This window comes from Anarrhichthys ocellatus, unplaced genomic scaffold (assembly GCF_004355925.1).
Source record: "Anarrhichthys ocellatus isolate YVR2014 unplaced genomic scaffold, GSC_Weel_1.0 scaffold61, whole genome shotgun sequence".
NCBI classification, from domain to species: domain Eukaryota; kingdom Metazoa; phylum Chordata; class Actinopteri; order Perciformes; family Anarhichadidae; genus Anarrhichthys; species Anarrhichthys ocellatus.
The window spans coordinates 1,246,549-1,262,465 of NW_022280091.1; the positions used below are offsets into that span (position 1 = coordinate 1,246,549).

Consider the following 15,917-nt stretch of genomic DNA (forward strand, 5'->3'; position numbering starts at 1 on the left):
ATAATTGCGCCTCAACATTAGTATTACCTTATAGCAAGCTTTTTATCATGGCCATAATGTCTCACCTCATCCAGGTTCATCTGGTCGGGCTCCTCCCAGGGATTCTGGAACTTCCCTCCTCTCTGCTTCTTCAGTGGCACCACCACCACATAGTAACCCCTGAAACACACCATGCACTGGGTTCAGGTTTAAGGAAATACATAATAAAGACGACATTTTAAAAAAAGACAAAATCATTTCCGTCCCTGGAGAAACACCAGTGCTCTGACATTTAAAGGAATATTTCGACATTTTGGGAAATGTACTTATCCTTCTTTGAGAGTCATTAGATAAGAAGATGAATACCACTCATGCGGGTATGATGAATCTGAAGCGATAGCCAGCACCCAGTTAGCTTAGCCTAGCATACAGGGGGAAACAGCTAGCCTGGCTCTGTCAGAAGGTAGCAAAATCGTCTCACCAATATACACGTTGTATCTCTTTCGCTAAGCTAGTTTAGTTCAGTTGTTTTATTTATTGAGCTGAAGAGGTGCTTGTGCATTTTGTTACCCTTCACACGGAGCCAGGCTAAGTGTTTCAAGTGCTAAGCTAAGCTAAGCAGCTGTTGGTGGTAGCTTCATATTTACTTTAATGTTTTATATATACAGTATATATATATATTTTTTATTCTATTCTTTTTTTTGTTTTATAAACATCTTATGATTTATTTCTCTTACTTCTCTATTTATCTGTACTATTGCTGTCTGAGTTTCTCCTCTGGGGATCAATGAAGGTTCATCTGATCTTATCTTATCTAGGCTTCACATTTACTGCACACATCATCTAACTCTAAAGTGAGTAAAGATATTTCCTTAAATGTCAAACTATTTCTCGTTCTGCTGTAAAGAACTACAGCGTATTGTGTCATTAATTCTGTATATTGCTGCAGCAGCTGTGACACCGCATGCTAAATCCAAACAGTGTGGTTGTTTTTGGAACAGAGGGCCCCGTCTGAAGCCTCGTGTGAGACAAAAACAATAATACCACTGGAGGAGTGGAATTTCTTTGCAGAGACAGTCAGACCATAAGCACCCGCCAAGCGATCACAGGGCACTGACTCCAAAATCATCCATGTGTTCTCAATAGATGACTCACTCCAGCGCTCCGCTCCGTGCTTGCACTTGCTCACGTACGGTGCTATGCAGAAAGTAGCTTTTCTATGTCAAACATGAGACAGACAGAATTTGTTACAGTTCTAAAGATGGAATAGCGAGCGAGATGAGATAATGTGAGCATCAATCTGGCAATTCTATTTTTAGAGAGGAGGGAGATGAGTTGATCAATGGGAAACTCTCTAAAAGCTAATCACATTAAAACATTGCTTACGGTATGTTTTAATATTTTTTAATATCCGGCTCATTGCAGTTTGTGCTACTACTGTATCTTGGATTGGGGCCCTGAAAATGGGAAAGACTCTTGCAGGGCAAGATCCTGAAAGAGCAAAATCCTGTTCGGGACTCTAAAGACCCCCAAAATACTTTGGCTGAGAGAACATGTGAGTAGCAGTGGACCGGCTCAGGTTGTGCTTTCAGGCTGAGGGGCAGCTCCCACTTGCTATGTATATTTGTTCTTGGTTATGAAAAAGGCAGATGAGATTATCAGCTTTGTGCTTCCACTCGGCCTGTTCTCAGACCTGCTTTGCTGCCAACTCAAATTAAATCCCTCCCGATGGACCAATAAATGAAACGCAGCAGCTGAGGGAGGAGGACGATGTGAAATTGGAGCATATTCTGCACAGGTCACTATCAAAGATACTCCCATCTAGTCATGAAATGAAACCTAATTCCTCCCTCTTCACTCTCATTCATCATCACTACCTGACTTTGGCCGTGGTCTGCACGGTCGGCAGCTGCACGGTCACCATGCCGTCTGCGTTGGTCTTCCCCACCACCGTGGGTTTGGTCTTCAGGATGTCCGGGGCGGTGGTGGCGGTGACGCGGTGCTGCAGACCCCCGGCGCTGTTGGCCCGGTTGGTGAGCAGGAAGGAATACTGCGTGTCCGGCTCCAAGCCGGTGATCAGCTTCTGAGTCTGCTTCCCATCCACCTCCACGGACTGGCTCTTTCCATACAGGATCTGGACACGGGATGGGCCACATAGTTTGAATACACGACATAGAGTAAGACACACAATGCAGCACGTATTGTAAGTTCTCAAATAGATCCCAGTGCCTTGATTTACACCGGCAAAAAGACGTTTTGTTGGTATATATTATTATACTTTAATTACACAAAGTCTCAATGTTTTTGCCTGTTTGCCTAAACACCTCTATTTATTTGACACTAACAGCCTTCCAGCAGTTCCAGGTGCATTACAGTATGTTCCTGCAAGACTTTTTTATCAATCGTCAAACAGGAAGTGTTACATTTTATCATAAAAAAAAAGAAATAGGAAACAAATGCTTGAAAATATTAGAATACATTATGTTGAATCTACAGAGAGTTGTTGCAGAGCAGATCATTTCATTCTCCCTTTTTCCCCCCACTATCCTTTACACCCCATCTTTATTTGTTTTTTACACATTTTGAGACCTGAAATATTTGATTTCTGTTTTTTATTTACTCACATTTAAATATAATAAAATGCTAATGTACTCACGGTGAACGGCTGGGCAGGGTTCTTGTCTCGTATCTCCCAGGACAGCAGAACAGAGTTCTTCATGGCAGCTTTTACTCTGAAGTTGGTGGCAAAAACTAAAAGTACAGAAAAGAAAAAGAAAAGAAATGAACACTATTCCAGTCTCGTTTAATCTCTCTACTGAACCAAAAGTAATGGCCTTACCTGCATATCACTCCCTAGTGCCAGTCTCAAGCTAGCTACCTGCTCTGATCAACACACAGCGATACTCGCCCATGACCCAAGACTCTTACCTTGCTTTGGGAAAAGGACGTTGGGTCTAAGACTACAGTGACAAGACAACGAAAAAGGACACTTAGGATGTTGTCACCAGATGTTGTGTGTGTCTGAGTGTGTGTGTGTGTGTGTTTGTGTGTGTGTAAGTGGGACTTGTGTATGCACAAATGTGCTGTTAGGAAGTGCGTGGTGCGTCCGGAGCAGTGCAGATGGGTTGATAGAAAAGTGAATCCTACCTTGGTCTAGCCGCTGCGTCCTAAACTGGACACTTGGGCTGAACGGCCCGGGGCCAACAGCTGTGAACGCGCACAACCTGACTTCGTACACAGTATCGGCACTCAGACCCTCCAACAAAACACTCGCCCCTGGAGTGGGCACCGCGACCTCCGAGGCGTTCCCTCGACTGTTTATATCCTTGTACAGGACAGAGTACTTGGTGATTTTCCCGTTTTGCTCAATCAGCGGGACCGATTTCCACTCCAGCCGGAGGGAGGTGGCAGACGCCTCCTCCGAGATGATATTTTCTGGGTATCCACTTGGGGCATCCTCCGGAGTGGTCAGCTCCTTGACGGCCTCCTCGCCGTAGCCCATTTTGTTACGGGAGGACAGCCTGAACACGTAGTTGGCTCCCTTGTGGACGTCCTGGGCGGTGTAGCGGTTCTCCTTGGTAGGGAACTCCACCACCGTGAAGGGGAGGACGTCGACGCGTCCGAAGGTGAGGCGGTACCCGAGGAGCGGGGTGGGCAGGTTGGGCGGCGGGTACCACTGAAGCAGAGCCGTACCTGAATCGGTGGCGCTCACAGTCAGTTTGGGCTTCTCGGGCACTACAAAGAGTGGAAACAGGGAGGGAGCAGGAGAAAGAGAGGGACTGATGAAAAGATAATTAGGGAATAATTGCAAAGTGCGTTATTTGTAACCTCGAGCGAAACTGCAAAATATGATTAACACGGCACCAAGCGACTGGCTTCTTTCTGGGCATATCAAGGTGTGACAGAGTGAGACGTGAAGCAATTCAGCGATTTAATGGCCTCTAATGATCATTAGCGACGCTTTGGGCTCAGAGATCATTAGTGTGTGTGTGTGTGTGTGTGTGTGTGTGTGTGTGTAGTCTGCGCGGACACACTTACGTGGCAGGGCGCTGCAGACGGTAACAGGTTTGCTGCGAGCGCCGTCGCCCTTGGCAGTGTAAGCCCCCACCGATACAGAGTAGGCGGTGTCTGCCTTCAGGTCTCCGAGAACCACCTCCTGCAGGAAAACAAAAAGCACCGTCAGCATCAAAACGGAATCTATTTCTGTGTGCCCTCAGGACATGGAGCAGGGCTATTATTTAATAAAAAAACAACAACAACAGTCTGGGTCAAACTGGTTAAAAAAGATACAATTCTGTGCCTGTACGTGACAGATATTCAGCTCTTTTCTACGCCAACAATGCTTTTCTGAGTCCGGGAAGTTATTTTCACTTCTTTTATAACTTAGATGCTGCTTTTGGAAACTGTAGACTGGAAATCATCTCAACACAACTCAATACAACTATATTAAATTATCCCAACGGAGCTCAAAATGTAGTTCACGAGCAACACAAAATGCCATTTAACCACGCAGACACTCAAAACTCATTTAGATCGGTCTCCATCTAAACACCAAACACAATATTTTCTTCATTTCTTGGCCTGCGGAAAGCATAAATAATGGTATTTTGGCAATACTTGCGGGTGACTCACATCATCAGTTATCGATGTGTTTTTTGTTTTATTAATAAATTCTGGAGAACACACAATGCAGAAATGAAAAAAGGGACTTCCTGCTGGGATTTAAGCCTTCACCCAGTTTATAGGAGATTTTAAACTACAATCTCATAAATATGACTCATCTACTCTCTGTGCTTTGTTGTTTTCACTATTAAATAATAAGCTTAAAAAAGGGGTTTACTCACATATTCAGCTGAGTCACCATGTTCCCACTAAATAGCAGCATCAAGAAAAGAGAAAAGGAAGAGAAAAACACAATGCATTAATATTTGGTATGTAATCTGAAAGACCAAGTGTCAAGTCCAATGCACCATCTTATACTGCCATAGCAGTATAAGCTTGAAACTATCAGCAGTAATTGGCAGTTATAAATAGATTTAGGTCCATTATTTATCCTGGACAGAGATCCAATAATGCTGGAAATGAAAAGAATCAAGACTGAAATACACTTTGCTTTGCTTTCTTGTCAATAATTAGATGAGAAAATAGATACCGCTCACATGTCTGTGTGCTAAGTACGAAGTAAAAAGACTGTGAAAATGGTTTGATCGAACAAACGAGATATAACGTGCTAATTAGTGAGCTTTAGAGGTGCTGGTGGAGAAGGGTTTCTCCCCCTTCTTCCCTTCATTACTGGAAGCTAAGCCAACCGTCTCCTGGCTATCGATCTTCTCATCTAACTCTCTGCAAGAAGGCAAACAAGCAGATTTCCTAAAATGTAAAAATGTTCGTTTGAAGTCATCTTATTAAGGAAGGTTTATGCTCAATATGTCAATTTATTTGGCACCGTTCCTCCATCCTAACTATTTTATAGAGGAAGTTGATGGGACAGATTGCTTCATTGTGATTTGTGTAGTGCAGAAAATAAAAGATTCATCTTATCTAGAGTTATACGTAGATGGCAACATGCTGGCTTTCTCATCTATAATAAATATATATCCAGCTAAACCCATGTGTCTAGGGAGCTTATCATTTATTCATGGCTCTAATGAAACTATTAAATTAACATGTTAAATTGCAAATTTGCAATGAATATAACTGTGTAATAGAAATATGGTAATTGTGATGAAACAGTTTGTGATCACGAGGTGTTGGAGAGCATATGTTCGTTTTACCTGAGAGTCCTCTATGAGGATGTCCTTGATGAACGGCTGACCCTGAGGTTCTCCGTAGTTCATCCTCACATAGTGGACTTGGTAGCCTCGGACCTGACCGTGCTGCCGTTCGGGTGCTGGTGCTCGCCATTTCACCCTAACGGCCGAGGCGTTCACAGTCTCCGCCTCCACCCCCCGCGGAGGACCACTTGGAACTAAAAAACGCATTTTAGGATAGAGGTCAAGGGTCACAGATGATGGGCACTCAAACCTCTAAAGGCCTCCACTTTGTCTAATCAAAAATATACTGGATTCCTGGGCAGATTTAAAAAAAAAAAAAAGATTCCCAAAAGCTGAAAAAATGTAAAAATACAACCCTCCAAAAAGTCTGAAACTGCTCTGATGTCTGGGGAAAAAAAGTCAAAATAGTAAAAAAAAAATAAAAAATGAGAGTGCTTGAGGAAAAACATGGAGTAAAAAAGCAGTGGAGGATAAGAAGCAAATGTAGAGAAAGATAAGAATGGCAGATAGAAAAGGATTTGTTGCCATGGGCAGATAAACAGTGGCAGGCAGTCAAAGAGAACCTCCACTCGTGCTGCCAAGAACTACACTTCTCCCTCTATAGATACTGAAAAAAACTGGAATCTCTCCAAACTAGAAAAATGGAGACATTGAGAGTATAATGTATTGAGCATAAATAACAAAAAATATTGCTGAAATATTACAAATTACTCAAGACACAGTAAAAAATACAGAGATTAAAGTTAGATTAAAAGATATTTAAAGAATTGGAGAGGAGTTGGAAGGGCATGTGAGAAAAGCCATGGTGTGGAAAGGCCAAGGTACGGCTACAGCCAGAGGGATTGGTTTTGATATCGTTAGTGGAGAAGAAAAGTGGGAAATCCCAACCACCCCTCATCCCAAAAAATGGAGGATTTTATGAGAAAGGGAAAAAGTGCGGAAAAAAAGATGCTGGTAAGAAAAAAAGAGGGTAAAATTTGATGAAAAAAGGGCTGCTGCTGACAAGAGAATGCAGTGGTGAGGGAGTAGCAGGAAAGGTGTCCGGATGTTGGAGGTTTCTGGCGGTTATGAAGGAATAAAGGAGAGGTTTTCAAAACAGAATGGTCGGAGTGGTTCCTAAATGCATCATCCATTTAGATTGCCAAAATGCTTTAACTGGCCAGTGGAAGAAACTTGCTGTTAGTTGAGGGTGCACTGAGCTCATTGGTGCTATATTAGTGAGGGAGCCATTGTTAGAGGTACGGACCGTCTTAAGACAGGCAGGGGGGGAGGTTTGTTTGGGAACATACCATCTTCCTCGGTGCGGATGAGCAGCTGTAAACTCTCCGGTCCGTCGCCGGCTTCCGTCTGCGCCCGTACCGTTATGCCATACTCAGTCCATTTCTCCAGGTCTTCCAGGAGATACGGAGAACTCTCCGGAGGAATTCCGTCAACACTTTTAGATATTTTGTTGCCCTCGGTAGTGGAGTACTGGATGGAGTATCCGGTGATGACGCCGTTTTGAAACTCCAGAGGGGGTGGAGCCCAACTTACCAGAATGCTGGTAGAGCTGGGACTGGCGCATGTGATGTCCTGGGGAGGCGCTGAAGGAACTGATCGACCAGTTTCGAGGAAGCACAGTAGAGGGTGTGTGTGTGTGTGTGTGTTGTTTGGGTAAATGTTATTCAGTCATGTGTGTTTTGTTTGTGCGTGAGTGTGTGTGTGAGGTCGTTATCGGTGGGTGGAGAGGTGAGGAGGTGAGGTTTGCCGTGAAGGAATGGTGGGATGATATTGAGCAGACGAGAGACAGAGAACAAAAAAAAGACAAAGAAACATAAAATGAAAACAAAACACTGGAGAACGGAAAGCTCTTATGACAAAAAAATGACCCTGTGACTCGAGAGCAAGATGGCTGAACAAAGATACTGAACGATGGGTGTCCGCTTCTGTTCGGTCGGAATGTTTTGAGTGATGGAAACGAGTGGATGACTTAAAAAAAAAGAGATGCGACACAGGAACGTTGACTAGAGCGTTAACACACAAACATACCTGCCCATAGCTTACTTGTCCTCACAGCCTACCCAAGACTCTGTGATCCATGCTGGAGTTCTCATCTCTATCTAGCTTCTCAGCCTCCTTACCTTCGTTTTCACTGATTTTCTCACAGACCTCAGATTGCTAGCCAACAAATTAAGTTTCGCTACTTTTGCTGTCAATTATCAACAAGCTGTCCGGTACTATGTTTTGCCGAAAATACCGCATTTGGGATTAAGTTCTGGGAATTATTTAATTCACGATGTATTTGTTGGAATCAAATCTGAGGTCGGTCAAGGTCTGGATCCACGAGGGCCCTTTTTGTTGTGACAATGCAAAAAAATAAACCTAACTGCCAAATGTCTTATCAAGTACTGTTTGTAACACGATGGTCAGATCTAACGTTTTGTGTATTTGTGATTCGGTTTTTGTGCCAGTTGTCATTTTTGCATTGTCAAAATTGAAACCACACTCTCTCTCTCTCTCTCTCTCTCTCTCTCTAACACACACACACACACAACAGTATTGGGACCTACGCGTCTGCGGTGTGTCGATGGACACCTCGTTGGTGTACGCCCCAATTCCATGCTTGCTCCTGGCAGCCAGCTGGAAGGTGTAGGTGGAGAAAGGCTTCAGGTTCTTTAACAGGTAGGAGGTGGTGGGCTCAAAGCTCACTTTCTTCTGAAAGGACATGAAGAGAAACGGAGAACAGTGGAATACGCAGGTGGTGAGAAAAAAAAGGTTGCGTTAACTTTCCCCCCACAGTGTTCAAACAGAACAGGTAACTTTTAATGTTAAGATCAATTAATCTTCTGTTTGGCAACCCTTCCATCTATTCATTAAAACATTTCTGTAATCTGTTATCGTCCATGAATTTACCAGCAAAACTCTCTCTCTCAGCTACCAATCTGTCTGTTTCCCTCTTATTTTACCTCCTCTGTGTCGTCAGCTCGTCGGTAGACCAGTTCATATCCCGTGATCTGGTTGTCGGGGCCACCCTGGGGTGGGGCGACCCAGGACAACAGGATACTGGTCTCGGACTTGGCCTCGCCCTTAAATTCCGAAGGTTGGGATGGAACTGCACAGTTGGGGGGGAAAACCAGGATTAGTAAAACCATGCTCAGATACTTTCTTTCTTTTATTCTTGCAGATGATAATTGCGGTAATTTAGATTATAGTATGCATGGCAGATCTGTCTAATACAAGCAGAGCCCGACATCCCTCTCTTACCTCCGGTCTTGGCTATGATCTGCAGGTCCTGGGACAGGGGTCCATCTCCTACGGAGGTGAAGGCCAGCACTCTGATGTAATAAGTCTTGTTGGGAGTCAGACCCTGGATGGTGATGAAGTTGGCGCTGCGCACCATCTGCTTCTCCCACTGCACGACACACATCGCAATGCATGAATGCAAGCAGACACACAGACGGACACTTGAGTGTTAGACGCAATGCGGACGTCACAGGCCTTTGGTCCCCTGTCTTTGATAATAAACAGGTACCCACCTGGTTGACTGGCAGCAAGTTGTCTGAGGTGTAGTAGACTCTGTAGCCCACCACCTGTCCGTTGGGTTCCTCTGGTTCATCCCAGTGGATGATTGCCGTTGTGGTGCTCAGCATACGACCTCTGACCTGCAGGGCGAAAACAGGAGGAACTTCATCGGAGCTGCTCTGGGATAAAATGTACTGGAGCAACTTGGGTTAGTTTTATGGAGAACTAAAGGCAACATTGCATCTTTGAATGTCCCATTTCTAGTTAATAAATGGCATGCGGTATGGAATGGAATGTGAATTTGCTTTGTCCTTATCAAACCCTGACCTGCCGAGGAGGCGAGGAGGGGGCCTGCTCGGCTGTGCGGGCCTCCACCACCTCGCTGGAGGGGCCCTGGCCAATGGTGTTGACGGCCGCCACCCGAAAGTCGTAGTGGGAGTATGGGCTGAGGCCGCCCACGCTGTAGCGCGTTGTGGCGATGCCATCGATCTCCTTATAGGGATCCTCTGACCCTTTGGCACGGTGCTGGAGGAAGCGAGAGAGGAAGAGGCATGAGACAACTATATATATATATATATGTATATATATTTATATATATATATATATATATATATATATATATATATATATGGGCTATTCCACTGAATCGGTGCCATTGTTATCCTTTGTCAGCACTGTATTTAATAACACACATGGTTAACGATTCAAAATGTGTAATGGTCAATGTCAGGCAATTTCTATTAAATGGAAGATTGTTCATATAAGTAACAGGACTGATATTTTAGCATAGCATGAGCAAATACATGAAATGTAGTCACATGACATCACTAAGAATTGCATGAGAACACTTGGCATCTTCGAGTGGTTAAACAAAAATATTTTTAAAAAACAACATCTGAGAAATAATTTCAGGAAGTTGAGATTGACATTCTCTGTCATACTTACAATGTAATCAAAAATAAAGACAATGGAGCAAGAAAACTTGCTTTTGGTCTGAACTTGGCCTTCAGGAGACTGAAATGATGCTACTTCCTGTTGATCAAGTGACCAAATTATTTACGTGGGGAACGTGTTTGGGCAACAGGACAGGAGTGATAACCTGGGAACGCGACTGAAATGTGTATTTCAACTAACATATTATGATATTTCTGATGGGAAATGTGTTGGTCTGTCTAAATTGTCACACAATAATAAAAAATAAAATATTCTGAAGGATTCTAATCATGATATTTCATGGTGGCGTGTGGTGTTAGAGAGTGGGGAGGCTAAAAGCCTATTTCTTCAGTGTTCTAGGTCGTTTTTATTAGGGATTTACATGATGTATCAAAATGCAATTAGGACAAAGTGCAGGACACTTTTGCTTGATATAATGTGTCATACACTTTTCATGCATATTCATGGCGACGGAAAGGGCACCGATTTGGTGGAACAAGGAATGGCCCGAATATATAGTGTGACACCAATAAACCGCAAACACCATGATGCTCTTATTAACCAACTAAGATCTCTGCCAAAACCTCCAGAATATATGAGATATGAAATATATCTAATGTGGGTGAATTCAGTCATTACTTTGATGCAGCGGCTCATCTTTCATTCTTAACACTTCGATTCATTAACTCCTCGGGGCCAGAGAGCACTCCAGACACCTGATTTCATTTGAGCAATTTGGTGACTTTATTACTACTATTACTATTATCAGTTTATGTTCATATAAAAATGTAGTGCAGCTGCGTCTCAAAAAGACCCCGTGTGCACAAAGCAGCTGCGCCTCTGTGTCGTCTGTTACACACCTGTATGATGTAGTAGGAGACAGGCTCGGGGTTGCCGGAATCCCAGGTGAGTGTGATGCTCGTTGCAGTTCTCTCCGTCACCACGGCGGTACCAGGGGCCTTCGGCAGAGCTGAGAGAGAGAGAGAGAGAGAGAGACAGAGAGAGAGAGAGAGAGAATTTACAAAACTATCCCTTTATCATGAAGAAATCATCTGATAGACTCAGATTTACACCGTCACTTTGTACTCATAAAACTAGAAAATCAACTTCTTCTGGGTAAAACTTTTAAACGACGAGACCAGCTCAATATCCCGAATTAAACAATGAACATAATCTCCAGAAACAATAACAAGAATTGGACAAAAACGTGTGATTTTAACTGGTTAATCAGTTCAACTCTTTGATAATCCAAATGAAACCCCCCTGTATATTGGAAAGTTGAATTAAATACAGACATAGTGATCATAAATAATTACTGAAACAGGTCCCTATGAATTATAATTTATAAAACAGAGTTTTGAAAGAGAAAAACGTATTCGCCAATGTGAAATTTAATTGTAATTCAACTCAAATAATCCAGTCTTTCCTCTTCCTCTTCTGATTCTGAAGATTTCTCAGAAATCAGTAGTTGATGTATTCAAAGCACTCTGTAACACTACCTTGTTATGTATTCATAACAACTCGTCTTATTTTAAATTTCTTTTGTGATGGAAATGTTCTCCTTCGTGTGCTACACATGAAGCGCTCGTTCAGAGAGAGAAGACAGAAGGCCACGCTGTGGTTTCGTCCTCTCTGCACACAAAAAAAACCCCAAAGTCTCACTGGAGGCAAGGTCAAACCATCACTTCCTCTCTTGCTCACACTCTCTCCTGTCCTCACCTATAAGCCTCATCACGCGGCCGCACGAGGAAACCCACCTTTCACGGTAATCTGCGCCACCGCCTCGATCACGCCGAGCGTCGACATGGCGACGCACGTATAATTGTTGGACTGGCGCACGTCGGTCAGCTCCAGGACGTTGCGGCCGATGGGCATGTCGTCCTCGGGCGTCAGGTCCTCTGCCCCCAGCATCCACTTCACGTACGGCATCGGGGAGCCGACGGCGACGCAGGTGATGTTGACGTTCCCCCCCGGCATGATCTCGCTGTCCGCTGGGGGGATGGAGAAGCGAGGGGGGACGCGGCGCACTGGACCGGACAGCGATGAAAGCGGGGAGGCAGGAAGAGAGGGGCGATTAGAAATTCATAACTGTGTTGCTGAGGTAAAGTGCAGAACAGCGCATAACAATCAGTGTCCATACACCCTGGGATGATTTTTTTTTTCTTTTCCATGTGCTCTGAAGATGAAGTTTTATGGTATTAAAATGTGATATAAAATTGTTTTATTCATGGCGTTTTTAGGTGTGCTCCATTAAATATGTTATGAACTGAGACACAAAAGATACTCACAAAAAAAACCTCAACTCACTGCAAACACACATGCACTCAGGGGGGGGGGGATAACAGAGAAAAAGAGGAACGCAGGGTACAGGGCAGCAAACTGTACAGGCAGGGTTAAAACCTTCAGCGCCGCACATAAAAACAGCCGAGACACACAACACAAACGGCAGTTTAATGGAAGGACAAGGAAATACTCGGGAGAGACTCAAAAAGAGCCACACAGTCGTTACTGTACCAACCTTCTCGCAGCTCTGCAGAGGGGAGGGAGGACAGCGGGAGGAGGAGGAGAGAAAGAGAAAAAGGAAGACAGAAATGTGAGGAGAGCAAAGAGAGAGAAAACACAGCGAGTCCATAGACGGCCGGCGAAAACCTGTGCTGTTTAAGGCGGCAAACCGCAGCCGGCTGTCTCCATGGACCGCCTGTCAAACACTCACTGAGCAGCACTGCAAGATTTCACCGGCCCTGCGGGCGCTGTTAGGCGCACATCACTGCATCCGCACGCGTGTGTGCGTGCATGCTGTCCGTGCACGTGTGTTTATGTGTTTTTATTTTAGTGTAGCACAAATGTGTGCGTTTCTGTGCGTCCTTCCAGTCGCGTGTGTGTGTGTGTTTGTCTCGTAAACCCCCGGGAGCAATGTTAGGAGTCGGAAAAAGCATGCTCCACTGTTTAAAGCCTTTATTTATTTCATTTTCCAGGGGTGGGCAGAAAATGGAGCAAAAGGCCACGGGAATCAAAATGTCTCTCCGAGATTCAAACATGCGGTGGGAATGCTTGTGCGTGTGCGTTTGCGCGCCCGTTTGTGTTGAAGGAGACAGCGCCTGAGGAGGTGAGATGCCTGTCAGATTTTGGGGGGGAAACAGCAAGTCTTAACCAGACAATGATTTGTTTTGTTTTTTTCTTCTCTCTCCAAAGGTCTAAAGGCTAAGAAGGGAGGGCAGAGAGATTAATAGCCGGAGTGAAACATTCAGGCCGCCCTCAACTGATGTGGAGCTCTCGCTTTAAAAAACAATCGCCCAGGTTTTATGGCTCCGCAGCTCAGAATTATAAAACACAGGAGTTTTACAGGCACCATAATCACATTAATAGGACAAACGCACATTCCTAGCAGAAGACGTTATGTCAAAAAATGTCTTCTAGGAATAAATGTCCCAATCTGCACATCAATGCGATCCTTAAGTCTAAGTGTTCTAATTGGACCAATTATTTATTATCCTCTTCTTACCTCTGACATAGAGGTTAGCTGGAGTGGAATAGCGTGTCCCATCGCTGTTGGTGGCGACACACTCATACTTCCCCTGGTCTGACTCCTCGCTCATCTCTATCTGGAGGGCACCTGGATGGATGGAGGGATGGAGAGGAAGAGTAGGAGAGAGAGAGAGAGAGAGAGAGAGAGAGTCGCACAGAAGGATAGCGAGGAAGAAAGAGCAATTACACAAGGGTGGAGGATATCAGATAATTGGGTATAGTCCATAAATACACAGACATAGAAATGGTAAGAACTGCACAAAGTGTAAATGAATCGGAGGGAGTTTTTTTCAGCGAAAACAAGCTGAACAAAGGGCTAAAAAAGGGAGACCAAATCTATGGGAGACATTACCAAGTTTCTACCACTGTCAGCAAGAATCTGCCCAAAACAAGGGGTCAGCTTCCTGATTTAGAGATGGGAAGGAAAAAAAAGAAGAAGAAAAAAGCACTGATACAAAGCCTAGAAAAAACGGAGAATGTGGTCTTCATGCAAGGCAGAAACAAATCAACCAAGCAACCAAAACGGGAAGAGATCCAGTCACCAATACCGTATTTTTTTTAAATCCTTTGCTGAAAATTAAGATGCAGTTATTTATATTAGGGAGCAAATAATGTTTCAGTTGTCAAGGATATAATGTGACAAAGATATCGCCATGGCGATATGATATCCCCAACCCTTACGGATCCACCAGTGGGATCAGGAGTGTGATGTCATTTTAAAAAACACACCCAATACGGAGGCACAGACATTAAACGACCTCAATAAAAGGCCACAGGTTAAAAAATTAAAAAATCAAAAAAAATGGAACGACATACGGAAAGCCTTGGGAAGGGCCCGACGCTTTCTCTCTCCCTGAAAATAGAAAAACTGTCAAAAAAGTCAACCAGAGGGTTCTTTTAAAGATGGTGTGGGAAGGCAAAAAAGCGCCCAGTAAAAACTTTATCAAAAAAGTGGTTGTTTGGGGCTTTTTATCGGTGATGAGAGAGAAAAGAGAAAGTAATGGTTGAAAAATCATGAAGAAATGTGTGTGTGTGTGTGTGCACGTTCGTGTGTTTACGTCTGCGTGAGCACACTAGTGTCTGCGCGTGTGTCTGAGTCTTCGCCATCTGGACTTTTCAGGTTGAGCGAATTAACAGCTGGGAGGGAAAACAAAACCGGGACGTCTGATTGGGCGAATATAGACAAGGTAGAAAGGAGAGGCCGGGTCAAGCTTAGGTTTAGACCCTCGCACGAAAAAAAAAGAAAGAAAGAAAAATAAAAAGCAGATAGAGGTAAAAGCGATAGTATGCTTTGCCACCTCAAACTAAGCGACCAAGAAATAATTCAATATTCTAAACAAGTCATGCTTTCGACTGAAAACAAAGTAGATGTAAAACAAAGCGAAATGATGTTAAACTGGATACAAAAGAGAGACCACAACATGGCGAGGAAGGAAGCGATGGGTTTCTGTATTGTAGAGCGAACATTGAGGCTGAGATGGAGAAATGAACGGATGAAGAGAGGATGAGAGATGTGAAGAGGGGAGGTGATTGTAAAAGGCATAGTATAATGAATTGCTTGCTCAATTCCAATTCCCCCCTTCTTGCACCTACTGCAGATCTGATCTGAAGCAGCCGGATGAGTATCGCCAATATAGGAAGTCTTTTGGACTAAACGTGCATTGATTAATCCACCCGGAGCTGCTTTTTTTTTTTCAGATCCGCGAGACAAGTAGGAAACCAGGGGGTTGGAAAGGAATCAGCCCACTGTGTCATGTTGGTCCTCCCAGCAGTCTTACCTCGTATGGGCGTGCCACCTGAGTGGGCAATGAATGCACGAGATTAGAGAAGGAGAAGAAGAAGAAAGTGTTAGTACCAACGGGGGAGAAAAGCGGGGGTAAGGGAGGGAGGGACTGGGATGGGGAGGTAACTTGGAGAGGAGAAGAATCAAATTAGAGAGGAAGACTCAAAATATAGATCCTTAAGAGTGAGTGAGAGGAAGAAGAGAGAGAGAGAGAGAGAGAGGAAGAAGAGAGAGAGAGAGAGAAAGAGAGAGAAGCATAAAAGAGGAAGACAGAATAAGAGGAGAGAGAGACAGAAACTAGACAGACAGAGTGACAGAGCTATAAGGAGATGGGTTATTGATTTGACTTCATTGACTTGCAGCAGGGGCAGATGTGGCTGTAGGAGTGGGGTGGTGTCTGCACTGCACTCATCTATGGGTCT

General features: G+C 44.1%; 1 protein-coding gene across 24 annotated transcripts in view; it reads right to left on the reverse strand.

Moving 5' to 3' along the window:
• The window catches only part of LOC116396895 (receptor-type tyrosine-protein phosphatase delta-like), a 150,323-nt gene that overhangs the window by 27,778 nt on the left and 106,628 nt on the right, over positions 1–15,917 (reverse strand). For 7 of the 24 annotated variants that reach the window (XM_031871850.1, XM_031871853.1, XM_031871865.1 and 4 more), the window contains 18 exons: positions 15,491–15,508; positions 13,690–13,800; positions 12,706–12,717; positions 11,945–12,214; positions 11,048–11,157; positions 9,582–9,779; positions 9,269–9,394; positions 8,997–9,144; positions 8,699–8,844; positions 8,303–8,447; positions 7,043–7,345; positions 5,754–5,947; positions 4,824–4,850; positions 4,018–4,135; positions 3,127–3,714; positions 2,636–2,730; positions 1,857–2,113; positions 66–159 (listed from right to left, as the gene is read on the reverse strand). In XM_031871850.1, the coding sequence (XP_031727710.1) occupies positions 66–159; positions 1,857–2,113; positions 2,636–2,730; positions 3,127–3,714; positions 4,018–4,135; positions 4,824–4,850; positions 5,754–5,947; positions 7,043–7,345; positions 8,303–8,447; positions 8,699–8,844; positions 8,997–9,144; positions 9,269–9,394; positions 9,582–9,779; positions 11,048–11,157; positions 11,945–12,214; positions 12,706–12,717; positions 13,690–13,800; positions 15,491–15,508 (2,960 nt within the window). The remainder of the gene's footprint in view (positions 1–65; positions 160–1,856; positions 2,114–2,635; positions 2,731–3,126; positions 3,715–4,017; positions 4,136–4,823; positions 4,851–5,753; positions 5,948–7,042; positions 7,346–8,302; positions 8,448–8,698; positions 8,845–8,996; positions 9,145–9,268; positions 9,395–9,581; positions 9,780–11,047; positions 11,158–11,944; positions 12,215–12,705; positions 12,718–13,689; positions 13,801–15,490; positions 15,509–15,917) is intronic. The other 17 variants (XM_031871864.1, XM_031871861.1, XM_031871860.1 and 14 more) reach the window with 9 other exon arrangements.